The 23345-nt window shown below is 38.9% G+C and overlaps 1 protein-coding gene across 1 annotated transcript; it reads right to left on the bottom strand.

Moving 5' to 3' along the window:
* Positions 1–275: 275 nt before the first annotated feature.
* LOC114631606 (olfactory receptor 13D1) lies at positions 276–1214 on the bottom strand. The gene has a single exon (XM_028779992.1). The coding sequence runs from the start codon at positions 1212–1214 to the stop codon at positions 276–278; it is 939 nt and encodes a 312-aa protein (XP_028635825.1).
* Positions 1215–23345: the final 22131 nt, after the last annotated feature.

Genomic DNA, 23345 nt, shown 5'->3' with positions numbered 1-23345 from the left:
AGACAAACAGGAGGAAAAAAGAAGTAAAGGAGAGAAGGGAGACAGAAGGAACAAGAAAGACTGCCTTGCTGGAAATGTACCCCAAAGGACTGATGAGAAGAGCTGCTGCACACAGCTGGGGAGACTGCATGACACTACATTATTCAGAAGGTTTACACAGGTATCTTGAGTATCTTGAAGAGAACAGTAGCTTCATCCTTGGTCTTTCAAGCAGACTTCAAAAACACAGCATGTACTCTGATCCCAAGCCTGAGTTTCACAGGCCCCAAGGCCTTTCAGATTTTCCGCAGATACAAATATTTGCTCAAAATTTTCTTCACAGCTTCTTTCACCTCCTTATTCCTCAAGCTGTAGATGATGGGATTCAACATTGGAGTCACGATTCCATAAGACAGCCCAATGATTTCATCAGATACTTTGGTGTACTTTGACTTGGGTTTCATATACATAAAAAGGGCTGAACCGTAGAATAAGATGACCACAGTTAGGTGGGCTGAACAGGTAGAAAAGGCTTTTTTTCTTCCTTCAGCAGAATTGATTTTCAGGATGGAAGAAAGGATAAAAATATAGGACACAAAAATTAACAGCAGAGGAATCATCAACAAAACAATACTGGCCACTGTCATAACAAGCACATTCATGGTGATATCTGAGCATACAAGTTTAAGAAGAGCCAGGATCTCACAGGTAAGGTGATCAATGACATTATTACCACAGAAAGGTAACACCATTGTCAAGACTGTTTGCACTAGAGAGTTCAGACTGCCTATGACCCAGGACCACACAGCCATGTGTACATATAATACCTTGTTCATGATTATAGGGTACCTCAGTGGATTACAAATGGCTGCATACCTATCATAGGCCATCACAGCCAGGAGGACACACTCTGTAGAGCCCAAGCCAAGGGAAATAACCATTTGTAGAGCACAACCAAGGAAGGAGATGGATTTTCTCTCTGACATAAACATGATGAGCATTTGAGGAATGGATGAGGATGTGTAACAGATGTCCAAAAACGAGAGATTTCCAAGAAAAAAGTACATCGGAGTATGGAGTCGAGAATCCAGGACACTAATGACAATGAGCAGACTGTTTCCCAGGAGGATTATCAAGTACATAATGAGGCAGAGCACAAAGAGACAAAGCTGGAGTTCTGGATACTGGGAAAGTCCCATGAGAAAGAATTCTGTCACCGCAGAGTCATTTCCCATCTCCACCTATGCAGCTCACCTGCAGAATTTATACAAGAATGTGACTCAAGAAAACTTAGGTTTTTCATAGAGATTCATAAGAAACCTTTCACATATATTATCTTCTTTGGTTCTTAAGAAAGTTCCTAAAAATTAGCAATGGCAGGGCTGTTATATTTTCACTAATTTTGAAAGAGATGCAGAGACAGGCAATATTGCTTAGCATCAAGTGGCAGCAGAGACCTAGAATTGTGCTAGGAAGTGTCAGGTCACCAATTGAATATAATCTCAGGTCAAACTTCTTTCAAACATGGTCCTATAGGTACTTTTTATTACTAGGTTAATGTCAGCTAGAGAACAATAATGTTTTATGAATTACATTAGATGGAATCTACTAAATGATATAGTAGGTAGCTCCAATATGTCATTGATAGATGAATATATATAATAAATTACATAATAAAACATAATTTTAAGTTTACGATCATATTCAATAAATTATATTTTTAAGTCCAATTTAAGTTGATTTAATTAAAAATTTTTAGATGGCTTGGACGTGGTAGTACATACATTTAATCTCAGCACTTGGTTGGCAAAGACCAAGGCATAGGCAGAGGCATATGAGTCTCTGTGAGTTTGAGGCCAGCCTGGACTACACAGCAATTTCTAGACCAGTCAGGGTTACATAATGAAAACCTGTCTCAAAAAAAGATTTCTTATTTTAGAGTAAGGGGATTGATATTGTAACAAGAACATTTTTTTTTTTTGGAGCATCTAAACAGTAAGGGGTCTGGGAACTATGGATTTAATTGTTAGGATTTTCCAAGCACTGGGGATACATGGACACTCCCGTATGCTGTTTTTTTTTTTTTTGTTTTTTGTTTTTTTTTTTCAGCCTGGAATCTACTCTCCTTTAACTGCAATCACCAAGAACTACATTTCTTTCTTTGACAACTTCCTAGTTGCTCTAAATTCTCTATTTTTTCTCTTCCACTTGCCTCTTAGACTTACATTTTTGTCTTACCAGAGTTAATCTAGTTTCATGTATCATTATATATATATATATATATATATATATATTTAATTTCAATTTTTGTTATTTGTTGCTTTAAGTGACATTCCAAGATATTCCACAGTAGTTTTGCTTGGGCTATGAAGCTTTTGTACGTGATGAAATTGATGGGTAATTTTGGAGCACTTTTTTGTAACCTAATTATCCTGTTGCAAGCTGATTGAATGCTTCAGCTCATTAAGCCTGGCTATAGAAACCAGTAGACCGCATCGTCTCTCACAGACCCCTCCACTACTTCTCAGCAAGGAAAGGCTATTAGGAAGAAGTTCCTTCTTGCTGGGTCATACTTGATAGCAAGCATCGCTTGTTTTACTTTTAGTTGTAAGTGTGATACAGACGAAAACTATGAAGCCTCGACCACAGCCTCCTCCTGTAACCATTGCATAGTTATTGGGATTCGTATCATCAAGAGCAATGATGCGAGCATCCTCCCCACTGGACTTGCCTCTACTAACCACGCACCTGGAATCCTCTAGCCTTGGTTTGCATCTGCCAAACGACACACACTTTAGACTCTTAAGTGGTCTCGTTCTTACTTTTTCTTCCATTTCTACATGGCTTATCTCTCTGTCCCACTTTGTCCGCTTAAAATTGTAGCCCTACAGAATTAAAGACTCAACCTTGTTTCATTTCCCCCATATTTATTTTTTTAGGGTGTCTAAAAACAGGACGATAGACTAATTATATAAAGGGATGTACCTCGTAGCTTGTCACCCCCGTCACAGCTTCTGTTTCCGGGTTGTGCTAGAATGAAATTCTTTTCTTCTTCTGATCATATCCTTATCCCACATCACACATCTCCCTGGCTCTTTTGTATTCAAAGCGCTTTAAGACGTGGGTGAAGGGCTTACCGCTTGCCTGGTTGTAGGCAAGGACACCCTCATCTTCTTATGTGGAACAGAACAGGAAAAACGTTTTCTCTGGGTTTCCTTTACAAGTCAGTTCTTTTCCCCTAGAGAATATTACCTGGACAGTGATTCTGGCAAAGGTTAAAACAGAAATGATGGCAACTGTATCTTAACGCATTAGGAAATACTCTTTTCCCCTCGTACTTTACTTGGCTATCTAGCCACACTGGCTACAAGGACTGACTACCACAGCGGAAAAAGTGAAGGCTGAATTTTTGATTTTAGAGAAAGGGAAAGTAAAGGGAAGATTAAAGACAGAGTACTTACAATTTAAAGAAAGTGTGCGACCAGAAGCCATGTAGAATGGCAGTGGGGCTGTTGATGACACAGGGGTGAAGGGACCGTGGCATCTTTTCTCTGTTTAAAAAATGGATCCAGGCAAGGTAGGCTATTGCTTTCAGATAGAGGATGAAGCAGAGGAGTGGAAATCAGTAAACACACAAAACAAACTAAAACCCATCCAGCACACACACAAAGCCTGTCTTGATTCCTCACCGCCCTCTTCCCATTTCTGTAACTTCATTGTCCTGTGATGGAACCCAGGAAGGAGTTCTTATTTTCCACAGGTGGTTTTTCTCTGGTGAGTTTTATCAGCTTCTCCCAAAGCACTGATAGAAATAAAATGTAAGGAAAGACAATGTATATGCTATAGTATGCAACTTCAGGGTTAGCCTGTGTAACAATCAGGCTTGTTCCTACCTCTCTTGAAATTAGAAAGTCTGAAATCACAAACTATGCCAGGCACACTAGGATTCACAATAGGTTCTGTTGTGAGTATTCTTTTGTTTGTATTTTGCTTTAAAACAGACACATGTGGGTTCAGCATGCTTATGGTAGGCATTTATGCTTTTAAAAAAGTAATTTATATGCTAATACCATATATTCATATGAAAAATATTATAGTTTATTAAACAAAAATAGACTTTTATCTAAATCTGTCATAACAAAGACAATAAAATTCTAATAAGTTCAATTTGTAGACATATATACAGGGAACATTAAACCATATGTTAAAAATTATGTCATTTATTTTTATTAATTCACAGAATTCCCAATTCACGCCTGAAAATTGAGTATCATATGTGAAACAAACAGGTAAAACACAAACAAACAAAAAACCCGAACAGATTTCTTTCAGCTATCTAACTAGATATTAAAGAATGTTTGATGGCCCACAAAATCCTTTCTTGATGTAAACTTTTGGTAATTTAGACCTAGGAGAAAAGTCATTGAGATGTTAAAGATGAATTTTGTCAAAGTATTGATCAGCACAATTCCCACTGATGAGATCCTAGAGGTGTGTTCCTAAAATTCATGACAAATTTATTAACATTTTTCCCAAACATCTAATAATAAACAAAATAAATAACCATGCATATGCTATTATTATTTTAATTTAAGGCATGTTTCAGTAGTTGCTACAATTTTACCTTCAGGATACAGATACCTTTCATGTGAAGGTCATGGTGTGACAAGAAAAAAACACATAGTGTCACGTACATAACTCATGAAAATTGTAGTCCTAGAGAAGGATTAAAGACATTGGATGACAATGCTCGTAATAGTACATGAAAAATAAAACTTTCTGACACTATAAATGATGATGATTTTTTATATACATGTCTAGAGAAGTTGAGATTTTTATCTATAAAACAGGACATAAGGTATTAGTAATCTAATCTTATTTTTCAAATACATTAATTAACCTTATTTTATTATTATAAGCACCAGAAAGGCCATTTTCGAATTTTCCTCAGAGGAGAACCCGGAACATTGATGTGGGTTTTCTCTAAAATCCAAATGTGAAACAAAATGGTAAATGGTCAGGAAACTGGAGAAAGGTTTTATGCTACTTCTTATACTACAGATGGGTACAGTGCCTTTTGATGCTCTGATTTTACCTGACAAAACTCATACAGATAGCCGATCAGCAGACAGATTTATACATCTTCAAGTATGATAAAGTAATTCTATAACTCAGTATTTAGAATGTCTTCATGTTTAGCAGTACAGCAAGAGGCACTGTAACTATCCAGCAGTGTCACACACAGGGGAGAAAAAGAGGAGAGCCTTTCAGTTAGAAAGGAAAGGGGGGAACACCCAGGGTAGTGTTGTTTCTGCTGTTCTTGCTCTTCTTTCTGGGAACATTTCTAGGGAACATTTTGGCTCCTGCTCCTTCAGGCTGTATTGATGTGTGTCTGTTGGCTTGAGTGGAGATTGGTCTTTATTATTATGCATCAGCAAAGGAAGAAACAAAATGTGGGTCAAGAAGCATTTGAACTTCTCCGCCATGCCCCTCCCCCTTTTAACTAGCAGGAAAGACTAGCACATCCTTTGTAAAAGGTGTTGTTCTCTTAGATCCTGACTACAGCCCAAGGAATCATTTGAGCAGTTTAGCACTTGTTCACCCTGTAAGGTTTCTTCAAGAGAACATACTCGGCACTAACGGGGACATTTTGTATCTTCCTTTATCCAGTTTTTTCCAGTTGTTGAGTGTGTCTTTGTTCCTGACATGAAAGATGTTTGTCTAAAGAGATGAGTTCCCATGAGGTCTATAAGAAGTTAAAGATAAAAGTGCGGAGAAGGGAGATTTCTCTTCTTCTTTTCTTTTTTCTCTTCCCTCCTTTTCTCTTCTCTTCTCTTCTCTTCTCTTCTCTTCTCTTCTCTTCTCTTCTCTTCTTTTTGTTTCCTTTCCTTTCTTTTCTTTTATCCCCCCTTCTACAGTTCTCACTACTACTCTTAATAAGTGGATACAGAGTATGTACTTTCATTGCTGAGAATACCACCGGAGCTTGATTCTCTTACCTTATGTACTCTTCCTCTGTGCAAAGGCCTATTTGTAGGATTGATTAGCAATTTCTTGAATTACTGCTAGGGCACAGCTGTAGCAGCCTTCTGTGGTATCCTTCCTAACCTTCCTAACAGGAGATAGTATCCTTATCTCCTGTTCTTCTGTTGATAAGGTGTTTTTAGGGTACTGTGTTGCTCGAGAAGAGTTATTTTGGGGACAGGAGACTTTATTCAGAGGTGCTGTCAGCTGTACAAACCCTGCACAACACTTAATCCAAGCATGATATAGATAGAATAACAGTGCCTAAACCATTGTGTTGTCATAAATTTACATAACAGCTGAAAGATCTTGGAGAGAGAGAGAGAGAGAGAGAGAGAGAGAGAGAGAGAGAGAGAGAGAGAGAAACGGTATATAGTATGTTCAATTCCTAGGCTACTATCCTTTCATATTCTAAAGTAAGCAGAAGCCCATTTAAAATTATATTCACACATAGCAATGTATTTCCTTCACGAAATAATTTTCTATATAATTAACAAAATTTTCTAATACAATAAAATTATTCTGGATTCTGATTACTTATAGGATCTTTACTTTCTGAAAATAGCTGTTTACACCTCTGTTCTAATCTACCTCATTTAAGTATCAATGTAGGGGTCTCAGTTTATCCAGATCTAATAGATTACACAGTTGATTGGTACTACAACCTTCAGTCAAGGAAGATATCATAGGAATGAGCACAGTGGCTGTTCCCAGTTCCATAGCTTGAACGAGAGTAATCTCTCTGAGCTACAATTAGGTGGTAGAATTCTGGCATGAGTAACCCAGAGCCTAGATGGCAGCTAGGTGTGTGTGTGTGTGTGTGCGCGCGTCCAGGGCAAATATGTCAACATGCCTCCTTTCCACTCTTTAACCTCTGGGCACTAAGTATTTCCAGGGGACCTTACAGTGCCTCTAGCAACCAATTTAAAAAAAACTTTGTTTTCTTCTCAGAGATCCTATAATCCCACAAGTAATTTAAAGTTGAACATTTAAATCTTACTACAGATAACAATTTTTAGAATATTAAGGACAATGTCTCCAAGACCTAATTTATCTAACTCATTAAATAGCATTTTTTTCTTCTTTCAATGTTTTCCCCTCATTTAGGGACAATGTAGTTCATTGTCAAATATTGCAACATCAAGGAAAGGACAAAGGTGCATATAAAAGTGTTATATAATTTCTGATAAAGCTGCTGATATTTTGGTAGATTTTTCTTTGTATACTTCATATAGTAAATGGCTCCCCATTACTATGACAAAATAAAGGTGAAAACCAATTTAAAAGAGGGAAGATGTATCAAGGATGATTGTTTTGAAGGTTTTCAGTCTATGCTCTGGGCTCAGTTACTTCTGGCCTGAGGTGAGGCTGAATATCGTGATGTAAAGCAAATAGCAGCAAACCTTATGGTAGCAGAGAGGGAGGGAGGGAGGGAGGGAGAGAGAGACAGAGAGAGAGAGAAAGAGAGAGAGAGAGAGAGAGAGAGACAGAGACAGAGACAGAGACAGAGAGAGACAGAGAGAAAAAAAGGGAAAGAGAGACTTCAGAGACTTTTCAAAGGCACTCCATGGTGACATATTTCCTCCAAATTAGGCTCCTTTTTTCCCTTTATATCCCATTCGACTATGAACTCACCGATATATTGATGAGCTTAGCACGCTCATTAGCCCAGCACATCTCAGCAACCCTATCAACTAGATACTAGGATATCAACACAGGAGACTTTGGGTTCATTTTATATCCAAATAGGTCCTGGACAGGAGAGGTGGTTCAGTGGCTGAGAGTACCCATTGTTTTTGCAGAGGGCCCATGTTTGGTTCCCAGAACCCACATGGTGGCTCACAACCACACATAATTTCAGCTTCTGGAAAGACAATGCCTTCTGTGTCCTATGAACACAAGGCATACATAGGGTGCACCCACATACATGCAGGCAAAATACTCATATCCACAAAATAAGTAAGTTTTAATTTAAAAAACTGTATAGGTCCTGAACATGTACTGACTTTTGTCTCGTCACTGTTCCCTGAGCAATACGGTGCGACAACATTTATAGCATCTACACTGTGTTAAGTATACAAGTAACTTAGAAGTAATTTTATGTTTATGTGAGGATGTGCATGGTTATATGCAATTTCTATAACATTTATATAAATGATCCAAACAGATTTTGGTATCAGCTTGGTGTTTTGGAACTAATGACTTACAGATACTGAAAGGTAGCTATTCTTATACTTACTTATTCATAAAAAGGGTGTAATCCGATATTCGAGATAGAAGAGATGCACAGGGGAAAGGTGTGAGGGAAGGCGCCTTGGGACTTCCATGACCTTTTGTGTATATGCCATGCTCCATATGCTTACCCACTTAGAAATTCTCTGAAATCTGTCCCTTGGGTCTTTAACGGAGGATTTACTGTATAAGAGTACTTGATTAAATTATTGACCATTGATGACCAACTTAATTCTCAGTTTCTCTTTCTTTCCCAAAAATACAGGGCAGAGAGAAGAAGGTGTGAGGAATGGAAAATCCAACCCCTGAACTCTGTGTTTCTTCCTAGCATAAAGGTACTGATCTGTAGTTTGTCTTTTTGTTATTGATGTTTTTTTTATTGCACCTTTGATCTTTCCATTCCATAACTTCAAAAATATCTCACTTATCTTTTAATTATGTGGTCCCAGATTATCTTTATTGATTTTTTTTTGTGGAATTTGTGCCCATGCACATGCCACGGAACACCTGTGGAGGTCAGAGAAGAGCTTGTAATAGTTAATCCTATAAACCCATAAGTTTTGGGGCTAGAACTCATGTCATTAGGCTTGGTCAGAAGCACCTTTACCAGCGGAGCTACCTTACTGACCTGATACCAGTTTTGTGTGTCTGTTCTAATTATTATGTCATGGGTTTCACATTTATTTGTTATCTCTTTAATTCGTACAAAATCTGCTTGTTGGCGAAACAGGCCCCAGGCAGGAAAATGAATGTTGATGAGACCGTGGGAGATGGAGAATGGAGGACACACTGATGGTATAGCTGTAGTATGTAACCATAGAGACCATGTTGATAAGTTTTAGCCTGAGCAGACAAATGAGCTTCTATCTCCATTCCTTAAAAGTATAATAAGTCCATATCTGATTTCAAGGTGATGAAACAATTTTTTCTAGACTTATCAGAAAACTAATTAGGATTAAAGATAGCTGTGTAAATAGTTTTAGGGAATGGAAAAGGCAGGTTAAGTACTTGAAGCCAGTGTCTAGTACTTAACTATGTTGTTAGCTTGTTTTTAGAAGGATCAAAATGGACAGGAACACCAGTTTCCTGGGAGAAGGATGAAAAAAATGGTATTTGAATGACATTTATTTAAGAGAGGGAGCAGGACCTAGGAGTTAGGAAATCTGAGCAGTGTGTGTACATCTCTCAAGGGGAAACCATGGATTGATGTGTGAGAGCTCAGCCTGAGGCAGAGTGACAAAAAGGAGAAGCCAGGGCAAGCTCTATTGTACAGACAGTTGACACCGGCAAAATTGATCTCAGAGACTTAATCCTTAGGCATTGATCTGCCATTTTTACAGTAGGACGTAACACCCAACAGGGGGCTCAAGTAAATCTTGAGGTCTGTGGCAGAAATGGGAATACTTCATGGAGAAATTGTTGCCACAGTTAATGAAACCAGGGAGAGAAGATGAGATGGTAGATTAGGGCTTGAAACATTGAAGGCTTGTACTTGATCATGACCCAAAGTCATCTTAATTGTTTCTTCTGGCCATTTTCAAGCAGGTTGCAATATATAGCTGTGGGTGATATTTACGTAATGGCTAGACATACAAGTATCCTCCGAATTCATGCTTTGAAATCTTAACTAGAGAGTGATGGCTGAAAGAGGTAGGTCTTTTGTTAATTGATAAATCCAAGACACGAAGCTTCTACACCTTTAACGATATTTGAACCTGTAGCAAGATTTATTTTAGGCAAAGTTAAACAACATTTACCTGGATGTGTGGGAAGAGATCTATTATTGCACAGCAGTTTTTCCCCATTTTATTGAAAACAAGAGGCAGGAGATTTAGGAAGGGTTGGATCATGAGGATGGGGCCCTTCTGAGTGAGATTGGTTTCCTTATAAAAGAGATCCCTAAAGAGCTTTCCTCTTTTCTTCCACGAGAGGCAGCAGTGAGGATGTGGGCCTTTGTTAGATGTTGAATCTGCTGATACCTTCAGGTGGGTCTTTCCAGCCTCCAGAATCTCAGCAAAGTGATTTCTGCTTTTTATGCACTCCTCAGTGTCTTAGGTGTTTCGTTAGAGCTGCTCAAGTGTATTAGAGAGTGAATGTTTTCTCTTCCTCATTTGGAGTTTCTGAAGAAGGGTTGTTTGGCTTTTTTATTGTGAGGAGTACTACCCAGTGATCTAGGCCCCACACTCCTTCCAGTGTATGGGAGTGGCAGGAGCTGTTAATAAAGCTGGGTGGGACAAAGTAGGCTTGGAATGAACTCTACAAGAGTCTTGGTTAGGGTTAAGGCTTAGCAAATAGGACATTAGGGTAACTAGTTTCTCTAAAACCCATAATGGCTTGGATGACACAGGTCCCCCTAGGCTCATTTGTTTGAATTCTGAGTCCCTAATGTGTGGAGCTGTTTGGGAAGATTTAGGAGGGAGGGGTAGATTGGAAGTGTGTCATTGGGGGCAGACTTTGAGGTTTCTGAGCCACTGGGTTCCCTGACTCTCACCTTGTGCTTGTGGATCAAGATATAAACTCTCAGCTACTGCTCCAGCACCATGCCTGCATTGATGCTTTTGGCCATGATCGTTACGGACTCTAACCCTCTCTATCCATAAGCCCGCAACAAATTTTTTCTTTTATGAGTTGTCTTGGTTGTCATGTCTTATCATAACAATAGGAAAGCAATTAAGACACATACCATATGTACTCAGTTAAATTTGCTTATTTCACATTTCCAGATAATACTCACAACTTTTTAATCTGTCTGAAATAAATTATAAAAATATATTATCTTATTTCTATATTTATTTTATTTTACTCAGCATGCCTTTCTTTTACAGAATTGCTTATAAAAAATCTTTCTTTTTCCTTTTTATCTTTCATTTATTATGAAACATAGCTTCTAGAGTGATTACATCAATTTACTTACTTCTTTTGTCCACTGAACATTTGCATCGTGTTATTGCACCAGGGAAATGTTAGTGATCCCCCCCCCCCAAAAAAAAAAACAGACAGGAGCCAATCTGATGCAACTCACAGCATGGTCTTTATTCTATTTGAGCTAGCTCAGGCTCCTCCAATGCACCACTGTCATGCAGGATGGTTTTGGTGGTGGTGGGGAGCCCCGAATATCTATTGGGGCAAAGCTTTATAGTAAGTATCAAGCAGGGGGTACGTGTGCAAACATCTAATTGGAAGGCTACTGTGGGTTTTAACATAATTGGCTGGTGCTGGGAGTCATGCCATAAATTTAATTTCTGTTCCCCTTTGCATTGATAGTTGTTAGGCAGGGGGTCTTGTAACCTGGGGGTCCAGGTTTGTTGGGAGAATAACCTGGAGACTCTGGTCTTGTTGGGGATTAGCCTAGAGACTGGAGCTAGGCTCCTGTTTTGTTGGGGGGCAATTTGGAAACTAATGCTAAGTATAGCTGTTAATATACCTACATTTAAACTTAGGTTAAGTTCTCTAAAATTAAGTCTGAACTTAAAATATTTGGCCCTCAATATAACAGACATTATCTGTCCTCACATGAAGTTAACAGTTGAGCTGAGACTTGCTTTTCAAGTTTGATTTGTTGAAGCAAATAATGCCACCTTTCATTTACACATTGCTTTCTTATTTTGCATCTCTTGCTTAATGATACTTAAAATTATTGTACACAGACAAAAATGAGCTCTGCTCTTAAGTTGTATTTCCTTGTTTTTAATGCTGTAGCTACTGATGGGCTTGTCTCCAAGCTGGAAAAATGCTATTATCACATATACATTAAAGAACTGAAAAGGAAAGCAGAACGATATAATTATATTACAATCTCAAAAAAAATTCTTTGAAGAGTTTATACTCGCTTCAACAGATTGTCACAACAAATGTTGTAATAATTACTTCAAGTCAGAATTGGCTTCTCTGTCCAAAAGCAAAGCCTGGTTTATCCAGGCATGAAAAAATGGTTGTATTATCTGACACTTCTGATGTGCTAGTGTGTGCATGACTGCTGTCCTCTGGAGCCCAGCCAGAGGAGTCCCACTGTCAGCAAGCTGCCGGTTATGTGCTTTATGTGTTAGGCTTCAGCAAAATAGAGCCATTCCTCACACAACCGGTGTTTGCTGAGATCAGCAGAATGGGAAGATGGAGTGTGCTTATGGTTTTTGGCTGTCATACGTTGTGCAGTCACTGACATTGTGACAGTAGGTGGCACTCTAAGCCCAGATTTCTACTTAGACATATTAGGCATAGTAGGTAAGGTGGCTGCATCTTTGGTGAAGTTAGGTGAATATAACTCGGTGTCTACAGGTACAATGCCAACGTCTATAAGAAGACCCTGTTAAACTCACATCACAATCAGCTGGGACTTGAATGTGTCATTGTTTGAGCTGTTGGGATAATTCCAGTTTGGAGGCAAACATTTCTTTTATATCTTCTAGGAAACATCCAACAAAAACTGAAGGACATTTTAGATGAGGTAGAACACAGGCATACATGAACAAAGTTGAATATTTGTGCATATGGTTATATTGTTTGAAGGGGCCAAGAGACCAGAACAACGCTTGTGGCCTCTGGCACTCCATGATTAAACATCAAAGTAAATGTGATTTTTAGTTAATACATTAAGAATAAAGTATCGTTTTGAACAGAGTCATAGCTTTCCACTATAGGTCTTCTAAAGAAATTTCAGTGTTTATTTCCACGCCTCTATTGTTGACACTTGCTCTTCCTGGAGTGTACGTTTGGAGGAAATGTGCTGTCTTGTTAATTATATACCTAAATTGTATTAGGAATTTTGGTTTAATTGCTTCCGAAGCATTTATCTCACAATTATTAAATGTTTCTAACTTGTATACAGTTTACATGTAAACTTAAAATCACTTAGGAGATTACATTACTCTCAAAGTACTATAAACACTTTAAATTCATTTGGTGATTTATTGGCTGGTTTTTTAAAAGATACCCTTATAAATAGAACTTGATGGAGTTAAAAGAAAAACACTTCAGCCTTCACAATAACTGGAAGTCATACTTATTTTGTCACTGATAATTGTGTTTTCTGCCAGCAATGACAGCTACTTGATTTTTATGAGAACTGAGAAGAGTATTTCTTTTACTTATCTTAATGAAATTATGGAGACGGAATCTGTGAAATAACCAATATCTTAAGAAAGTTGGTTCTTTGTTTCTAGTGTTTAAAAACCTAAATACACTGTTCAGTGTGAATGATTTGCAACAAAGGATTGTTGCAAATTGCTACATTTAAGAAATTTTGAGTGACTTATTCTGCCTTCTTATGGATATTTCAGAATACTCATTGAGAATGACCAGCAACCTCAGGGCAAAGGAAGCAAGCTGGCATCTGTGCAAGGGAAGATGGTATGTATTTTCTGATTCATGTAAATGTCCAGTTGCTGACACTTTGTGATTCACAACTTTGTTTGTGCTTTGCTTGTACTTAGTACCTTGGGCAGTCGTTTCCCTCATTCATTATATATGTCAGCAGGACAGTAGAGTGGCCCAGAGAGAAACACTTGCTAACTTGTGCTAAAAGAAACAAAACTATTTCTTACCTAAAATATTATTTTTTCCTTTTATACTAGTGGTGTAGTTGATATTCTTATGATACTGCATTTATGCTCATTTCTCCCCATACTGGAAGTAAACACACTTTTTCTTTTAAAAATGTATCTTTTCTATTCATTCTTTATAAAAGTCTTTTGAAACTATGGTTAAGTTCCCACTGTTGTAGGATTTATGTATACTACTTTCTATTTTAGCAACCAAAGAGTGGTGATATTTGTCAAGAATAGCATATTAGTTTAGGAGAAAAATTAGGCTATGATACATATGATGCTTGAAATGATTGAATACCTATTAGCCGATATTATTCTACATACTTCATATTCGTTCTATATTGTTTGCTTGAAATATTATAACAGCATTGTGTTAAAATAATTTCAGATTCATAATGCAAATGAGATACATAATTCTACCCCAGTAGCATCTATTCTTAATCAACTCTCCAACATGGACATATATTTTACAGGTAAAGTAGCCTTCATGAGATCAGAAAATCTAGCTAATCTTAACTTAGAGGACTGGAACATATTCTCATGTTATTTATGTATCCAATTATAGACCTTTATTTTGCATAAGGGAAACCACTTAATGCAACTGATTCTTACAGATACTGCCATACATGTGCGTGACAACGACTGAAGAATTCTTGCTACAGAAAGAAAAAGTTAACAAAGTGTTTTAGCTACTTTCATCCTTGCTGTAACAAAATCAGTGAGCTTATTTGGCTCATAGTGTGAAAGTTCAGTTCATCATAGTTGGGGGGAGGGGTGGCATGGTGACAAGGGAGTCAGGCAGGAAGACAAATACTTATGTTCAGCTCATTCTTTTTTGTTTTATTCAGTCCAAGACACTAGTTCATGGAATGGCGCTGCCTACATTTAGAGTGTGTCTTACTTCTTTAGTTAACTCAGCCTAGAAACCACTCATAGATATGCCCAGAGATGTGTCTCCTAGGTGATTCTGGATCTCATTAAGTTGACAATATAAGCCATCACATAGAAAAAGTCATCTGTAATAGAATATGTCCTGCTGGGGTTTTTCTGGACATCCAGAGCCTGAGACCATTTACCATGTCTTGATTCTATGCTTGTATCTGGTGAGCATAAAGTCAATGAATAGGGCTTCCTTTAATGTCTAGGACTTGGATTGCACACTCCCATGTACTCCTCCACCCCAGTAACTCAGTTATAGGCATCTACTACACTGATTCCTTTTTTCCCTCCAGTTTCTTAGAAGATTCTAGCACTAAAGAAACCCCCTTTCTTTTTTAGATGGGAAATGTGAATGTTTCTCTTCTTTGCTATGAGGCACCTATTTTTCTTTTAAAGTGTGATTGCAGTTGAGTACTACCTGGATAGGTGTACCCTCTGAGATATTCTATTATCATGAGCAGGGCTTCCTACTTCTACACTGGTGTAGGATTAGACGAAGTTTTAATTTTGGTGAAAACTTCTTTTAAACAAGGTTTACTCTTTGTAAGGATAATAGTGTCCTCATGAAGAGATATTTTTTAAGTTAGTTAAATATTATAACAAGAATACAAATAGTTAAAATTCCAGGACAGCTAGCTTGCTAACCCAAGGCCATTACAGGAGATGCAGAACAGGAAAACAAAGGTCAACTGAGTGTTATCAATCTGTTCCCGTGAATCTGTTCCTGTAGTGTCTGACTTAGCCTCCTCTAGAAAAACTCCCACCAGAGATCCCAAGGCCACAGGGACCAGAGACTATTCTCGTGAGATTTGTCAAACCTCTGCCTGAGATCTATTTACACATATTGCAGACATTTATAACAACCAATTATGTGTGATTACCCACAACCCTCTCCCTCCCCCCAGCCTTTGTCTATAAAAACCCTAAACTGTTAGATCTCAGGGTCGAATCCTCTGTCTCCTATGTGAGATACCTTTCGATCCGAAGCTTCATATATTAAGAACCTGACTTATGTTATTACAGCAAGAGGTCTCTGGAGTGTCTTTGGGGTTGCATTGTACCCGAGTCTATTTTTGGTTCTAGAGAGTCTTTCACTCACAATATTTTGCAAAATATATTGCACCTGTGAAATCTAGAGTGTCACAACATTTGTCTCTGCTCTTAATATTTATTAATTTGGTTCTTTCTAATAGAACTGTGTGTGCGCCTGTATTCATGCATGCGTATGTGCATGTGGATGCATGTGTGTGTGTGTGTGTGTGGTCTTAACTGGTATTTGTAACTACCTTCACTACCATTCTGTATTTCCTCCACCCTCAGCAAGTAACTCAACAGATCTTGGCTCTTTTCCTGAAGGAGTAGCACATAGCTTCATTCCTGATGGGTCTGTGCCCTTGTTATCTTGCCTAGATTAGGTTGTTGTAGTTTTTCAGTGACTTTAAACAAAGGGCATCGTAACACTAAGAAATGCCCTAAAGGATCTCTCTCTCTCTCTCTCTCTCTCTCTCTCTCTCTCTCTCTCTCTCTCTCTTTTTTAAACATCCATTGTGGAGAGGCAATCCAGTTTCCCCTTGGTAGTCTGGAACAACCACCCCTCTCATCACTGTTATGTGTTTCTTAACCTGTTGGCTTAAGGGCATCAGAAGCCCAAAGAAGTCAGAGAGAAGTCTGATTTTTCAGTTCAGTGAATGTTTGTTGTGGCTTCTGGCAGGAGTGTTCCCCATTTTAGATGAAGTTTCAATTTTGGTGAAAACTTCTTTTAAACAAGATTTACTCTTTGTAAGGATAATAGTGTCCTCACAATATTTTGCAAAATATATTGCACCTGTGAAATCAGCAGAATTTAAGTTTGTGGGAAGGGAAACAGGAAGCAAAAAATTAGTAGTAGGTCACTAGGGTCGATAGTGAATGGAACTATTCTTTTTCTTTTTACATTTTTTTATTGGATGTTTTATTTACATTTCATATGTTGTCCCCTTACCTCATCCCCCACCCACCCGGGAACCGCTTATCCCCTTACCCCTCCTCCTTCTCTGTGGATGTAACCCCTACCTACCCCCCCCACTCCCACTTTCCCACCCTCAAAATTCCCACCCCCTGGGGCGTCCAGTCTTCATGAGGTCAAGGATCTCATCTTCCACCTATGCCCAGCAGGGCCCTCTACTCTTCTTTATTCCACCTCCTGATTCTGGAACCCTTGGATGCAGGCTATTGGAGAACCTGTATTATACATTGGACACTGATTTAAAGCATATATCTCCTTTTGAAAACCCCTGCTCAAAACCCCTAGGCTTCAACCACATAATTGTCACTGTAACTGTGTTTTCAAAAGGTCTTTCCATCTTCCTATTAGGCCAGCTGCTTCAGGATTGTGGAAATATGATAAAGCCAGTAGGTTCCATGATCACGGGCCCACTGCTGCACTTCTCTGGCTGTGGAGTGATTTCCTTGGCATACCATAGTGATAGATAAGTCATTACGTAAGTCCGTGTATGGTGGTTTCGGCAGAAGCATTCTGTGCAGTAAAGTGAAATCTATAACCAGAAAAAGTATCTACTCTAGTAAAGACAAAGTATTGTCCTTTCTATGGAAGAAGTGGTCCAATATAGTCAACCTACAACTAGGTTACTGGGTGGTTATCTCAGGGAGAATGGTGCCATATCTTGGGTTCAGTGTCGGTTTCTGCAGACCAGGAAGTCAGTAGCAGCTACAGACAGACCAGTCTTGGTGAATAGCATTCCATGCATAATTCCCATCTCAATCACCACGACCCCTTTTTTCACATTGTTGGCAAATTGGAAATCCTATTCCAGATACTTAAAAAACTTATCCTTATACTTCTTTTGCTCTAGGACTAGTTCTGAAACAAAATCCACATTAATTAGGGTTATCTAGAGGAACAGAATTAATAGAATGAATATGTATTACATATTAATTTTATATATATATATATGGAATTTATAGGAAAGGCTTATGGGATATGATCAAACTAATCTGAAAATGGTTGTCTATCAGTGGAAAGTCTAAGATTCGAGTAGTTGTTCACTTTATGAGACCAGATGTTTTAGTTAGTCTTCAGCACACACTGGCATCTAGAGGTAAGTACTAATGCCAATGAAGAAAAGAATCTTCCCATCTTAAAAGATCTGGATTAAAGGTACATTTCCCCACTTCAAAAGACACAGATTAAAAGTGGATTTTCCCACTTCAAATGATTTAATTAAGAAAAGTAAATCTCTCACATGTGTTCTGGACCACTTGGGTTTAGTTCATTCCAGACGTAGTCAAGATCATGACCAAGGATAACCATCACAGTCAGAGTGTAACATAGACAAAACATTACATAATCATATAGAAGGGGGGGAAATACAACTTTAGGTATCTCACCTAATATGTCATAGCAAGAAAAGAAATAGAAAAAGGAAACTGTTTCCCCCAGGGCTATATTCTTTTTAGTTACTAATTGGCCATGTTCTTCTGCATAGGATGAAGCTTTGTGGAGACAGCCCAGCTGATGAGAAATTGGATCTAACTTGTTTCAATAAGTGAACATGGTATCTTTGGATGAAAACTTGTTACTGTCAAATTGACCAGAAAATTATTTGGTTTCTTTGAGAAAACAATGATAATAGGTTTGCTGTGCAACAAATTACCTATTTTTCCCCCCAGATAAATGAATTTCCTGAAAAATATGAGCTTTCTAACCATTCATTTATTCAGTCACCTATTGCTTATTCAACTTTATAACCCATCAATGCTTGTTGCACACTTGCTTTGCCTCAGGCATCCTGCTAATTATGTATGATCATTAAAAACACAGTGGAAAAATCCCAAATATGGCTAATCAGCACATGGATTTATGAAATACAGGGCTGGGCATGGTGGCTCAAGTCAAGACTGTAATCTTAGCTTTTAGGAGGCTGAGGGGAGAGACTTGCTGTGAGTAAATTTAGAACTGGGCTGTGTGTCAAGGCCATACTTTGGAAGGGAGGAAGGAAGGAAAGAAGGAAGAAGGAAAAAACTCGAATGTTGTGCTGTCTAGTCTTCTGTCAACTAGACACACAAACTAAAGTTATCTGGAAGGAGCGAATCTTAACTGAAAAAATGCCTCCATAAAGTCTGTATTGGTGAAGGAGTAAACCTCTTTCTGGTAAAGTCCCAGGGCTGATCATTCATCCATTACCATGGTCTGTTTAGCCAGCAGTGCTTATCTTGCTCCTTTTACGCTTCAGAACACTGAATGTTTACCCAGTTCCGTATGGGTTTTATTCCCTTTTTTCGATGGTTGTAAATTTCCGACCCTTTTCTCATCCTTTGGTTTCAAGTTTTCTTTTAACTAATTGAAGCAATTGAGGATATGAATGAGAATATTATTCAGGTTTAAGGTCTACATGGATCTTTGCCTTTATTAGGAAATAAATGTAGTATCCTTGGTATTGTGAATGTGATCATATAGAAACTCAGAATTCTATTAAATTCTTCTGAAGAATTTTGATATTTTCAGTTTTGGAGAATCAGTTTGGGCTAAGCCTAAAACCTTGATACTTTTGCTAATAGTATTTATCTCAGCTCTGTTCAATACTTGTATAATGCTTATCTAACTTGTACATAACATGGCACAGGAGTCAATTATTAAAATAAGTTATATGTTTTTTTAAAGATTTATTTATGTTATATATATATGAATACACTGTAGCTGTCTGCAGACACACCAGAAGAGAGTATCAGATCTCCTTACAGATGGTTGTGAGCCACCATGTAGTTGCTGGGAATTGAACTCAGGACCTCTGGAAGAGCAGCCAGTGCTCTTAACCGCTGAGCCATCTCTCCATCCCAGGTGTCATGGGATACTCATGGTATAAATTTTATACTCATGTTATAGGAGCCAACCAGAGAAAGAAAGCCAAAGTTTTAAGGAGAATTTAGTGCTTCCTCTTCAGATGTCTCTTCAACTGGAATTCTTCCCTTACGCAACAGTGGCTTTTTACCCAGGATTCTGCTGGCTTGTCCAGAAAGGCTTCCAGTTCATTTTGAGTTTTCATTGCCCCATGCCATACTTAATTCAACCAGTAACCATGAAAATGAAATTCATGCAAAATTCTTATTTCTTCCAAGTGATGTTTTCTTCCCTCCTTTCATTCTTCTTCCTCTTATTATCTGTATCTTTTGCCTCCTCTACTTCTCATCCCTTTCTCTCATCCTCCCTCCTCCCCTTCCTCTCCTCCTTCTTCTTTTGACACAGCGTCTCTTATTTCATATAGCCTAGGCTGGTCTTGAACTTCTGCACCACCTCCTGCTGCCTTCCCAAGTTCTGGGATTACAGGAGTCAAACATTCAAGTGAAGTGAGTCTTTAACTATCTTTCCTTTTGCATGAAGCTCATGGTTGTTATCTTTGAGATGTGTGAGTCTGGTGTGAATTCACCCAGAGGTGCCCTCTTCATATGTGTGCCTGAGCTTCCTCCTTTCCCCCGGATGGCCTCAGTCCTTACTCAGTAGCCTGAGCATACATACATGGTTTCTTAGTATGCCTAAACAAAAACAAGTTGCGCTGAAAACCAAGGCCAAATCAAACCAGTAATAGACTGAATGTGGTGGTCATTCAGGGCTACATAGTAAGACCTATCTCCCAAACAAAACAAAAGAAAACAAAACAAAACAAACAAAACAAAACGAAGTGAAGTGAAGCAAAACAAAAGGAAAACCAAAACCAAAAACACCTTCCACAAACAAAAAATAAACTTTGTCAATATTTGGAATGGAGCACATTTTATGATGATTAAGGGGCTAGGATTGAACATCTCATATGGATTAAATAATATAAAATAATTTCATAGTTATATTTTGAATATCTTTTTTTATCCCATGAAAGGTTCAGTGAAGCATTTTGTGAAAGCAGATACTTCATAGGAGAGTCTCTTTACACTTTGTTTTTCCCTTTGTACAGTTTGGCTTCTCTTTCTCTTAGTCTATTTCTTCCCAGACCAGGTGAAACGAAGGATGCCTTTCAGCGTTTCTTTCCCTCAGCATTCTCAGATCACTTTCTGCTATGTTTCTTCTGCCCTGCATAGACCATCCAGGACCTATGATTAACTTTTTTCCCAGAATCCTAACTGCAGATGAGGATTAGAGAGATGATAAATATAGCATAGTAGGCTTTCCACATTTGCAGGTTCCAGGCATGGATTTAACCAACTGTGGGTTCAAAGTATGTGAAAGAAAATGCATCTATACTGCACACGTATAGGCATTCCTGTCTGTTTGTATAACAAACACTGTAAGAGCCATTTACATACCATTTGCATTGTATTAAGTATTATAACCAATCTAGAGGTGATTAAAATTCATTAAATGGAGGGGCAGGCTACCCCACTCAGAAGAGCAGGTGAGTGACCTGTCTGCCCGCTGAACTGCGCCACTTCCTAGACTCTGTTACCAAAGGCACATTGCCGCCTTCACTAACTCCTAACTCACTTCAGCCCACCCTGCACTGGGCCCCTGCCCCCAATTCTAGCAGACTTCTGCTTTCCAGAGATCCAAAGAGGTTAACTAACAAGGAAGGCTTGAGAGTGGATGCAAGGATCTCCCTGGGAAGGGGAACTAGAAGAAATTTCACAGGTAGATTGGGGATGGGTGGGGTTGGGAACAGGGGGAATCAGGCTCGGGGAGAGAGGGAGAAAATTCTTGGAGAAATGGCTGAATCTGACAGACCTCTCAGAGGCAGGTGGAAACGTAGTGCAATGGAAAGCCCATGGAATCTATGAGAGTAACCCTAGCAACGACTCCTAGTAATGAGGGATATGAAGGCGGAACCGGCCATCTTCTGTAACCAGGCAAGGCCTCAAGTGTAAGGATTGGGACGCGAACACAGCCCCAAACTTTTGACCTACACTTTGTCTTGCCTGCAGAGTGTGTTGGAACAGGAGCCTAGCAGAACTGTCATCAAAGAAACCAGGGAGACTTCATACAGCCACTGATGGGAGCAGATGCAGAATGCTACAGCCAAACATTAGGAGGAGTTCGGGGAGTCCTGCTGAGGAGCAGGAAGAAGGGTTGGAGGAACCAGAGAGGTCAAGGACACACCATGAGAACATGGCCCCTAGAATCAACTGACCCTGTTCCTGGAAACTTGAGAGATCAGGGAACCTGTAGGGTTATGACACAGGTTCTCTGCAGGTAGGCTGTGGGTGAATAGCTTGGTGGTCTCATAGAAATCCTAACAGTGGGAGCAGGTGCTGCCCTTGATTCTTTTGCCTACCTATGGGACTCTTTTTCCCTTATGGGGTTGCTTTGTCCAGCCTTGCTGTGATGGTATCGTGCCTGGTCTTATAGTAGTTTGTTATGGTGTTTGTGGTTGCTATCCCTGGGAGGCCTTATCTTTTCTGAGGGTAGGTGGGTTGGGGGATGAGGGGTGGATCTGGGGGAGGGGGACAGGTTGGAGAGGAAACTGAGGTCAAGATGTGATATATTAGAGAAGAATAAGAATAAAATTGCATACAAATTTTAACCCATGTAAATAAAGGGGTTAGGTGACAAGGCTGACAGAGATTTCTTAGCTTTTTTCATACCTATGCCTTCATGTGGGACACTGTGCAAGGAAAAAAAAACACATTAGAGAATGTGCTGTATGGGATGTTGGCTAATCTTTTAAAATTACAAATATTGTTTTTTATGTTAAAAATAAAATTTATTAGAGGTTATGGGCAAGCAGTTAAAACTCCATCAGTTATCATGATGGGCTTGAACATTCCTTGATTGTCTGTGTAGAGGTGGGGTGGGTCCTGGAATCGGTCCCTGTGGATTCTGAGGGAGGCACAGAGTTAAATAATGGATAGCAAGCATCATTAAAGGGACTGGGGAACACACGCACATTATCTTCTGCATTCTTTGTAATTGATTACAGCTGGTTGAAAGTATAAACTATGATTCCCCATCTCCTTGTTCAGACGCAGCCTGGGAATCCTTGTGAAATGCTCTTATTCACGAGAATCAGAGTGGCCGAAGGAAAGAACATGATGGACTAGGTGATCTTACGTCAGCAGCACACATTATATTTTAAGGTGTGCTAGCTGTCATGTAGCATCTTTTAAAATCACTTTCATTAATGTCCACAGCGTTCATGTATGTGCTGCTTTCATTGATGTGCCCACACAGCTCCACAATCTTTAGGCTGGACATCATAGGATCAAACATGGCCTGCAGACCCCAGAGAGAAGACCACTAGTCCTGTTGAAGTTATGGGTTTGGATGCTACTTTCTTGTGTGAAGATGATTGTCACACTTTTACATGGGCTTGGCAGGTTGGAATTTTTAATCCTCAAGGTACACCTACCACATAATAATGAGATGGTTTTTCATGCTAGCAGGGACTCCCAGAGATTTGCTGATGGCCTTCAGTGTCACAGGCCATAACTACAAATGTAAAAATGTCACTTCGAAGTGAGACTATTGTGGTTTTCCTTTTTGTTTAAATTTTAAGACAGAAGCAATCACAATCAGAGGAGTCTGTCCCCTACTCCTTTCTGTGAACACTTTTCCCTTTCTAGGTGACTTTGCAGGTAGGAGCATCATTTGCCTAAGGAAGGCATTTTGTTTTCGCCCAAGAATCTGAGTCATGCATGGAAGATCAG

This window comes from Grammomys surdaster, unplaced genomic scaffold (genome assembly GCF_004785775.1).
Source record: "Grammomys surdaster isolate TR1022 unplaced genomic scaffold, NIH_TR_1.0 363, whole genome shotgun sequence".
Lineage (NCBI taxonomy): Eukaryota > Metazoa > Chordata > Mammalia > Rodentia > Muridae > Grammomys > Grammomys surdaster.
Note: the sequence above shows the minus strand (reverse complement) of the source record. Positions and strands in the feature narration are given on the sequence as shown.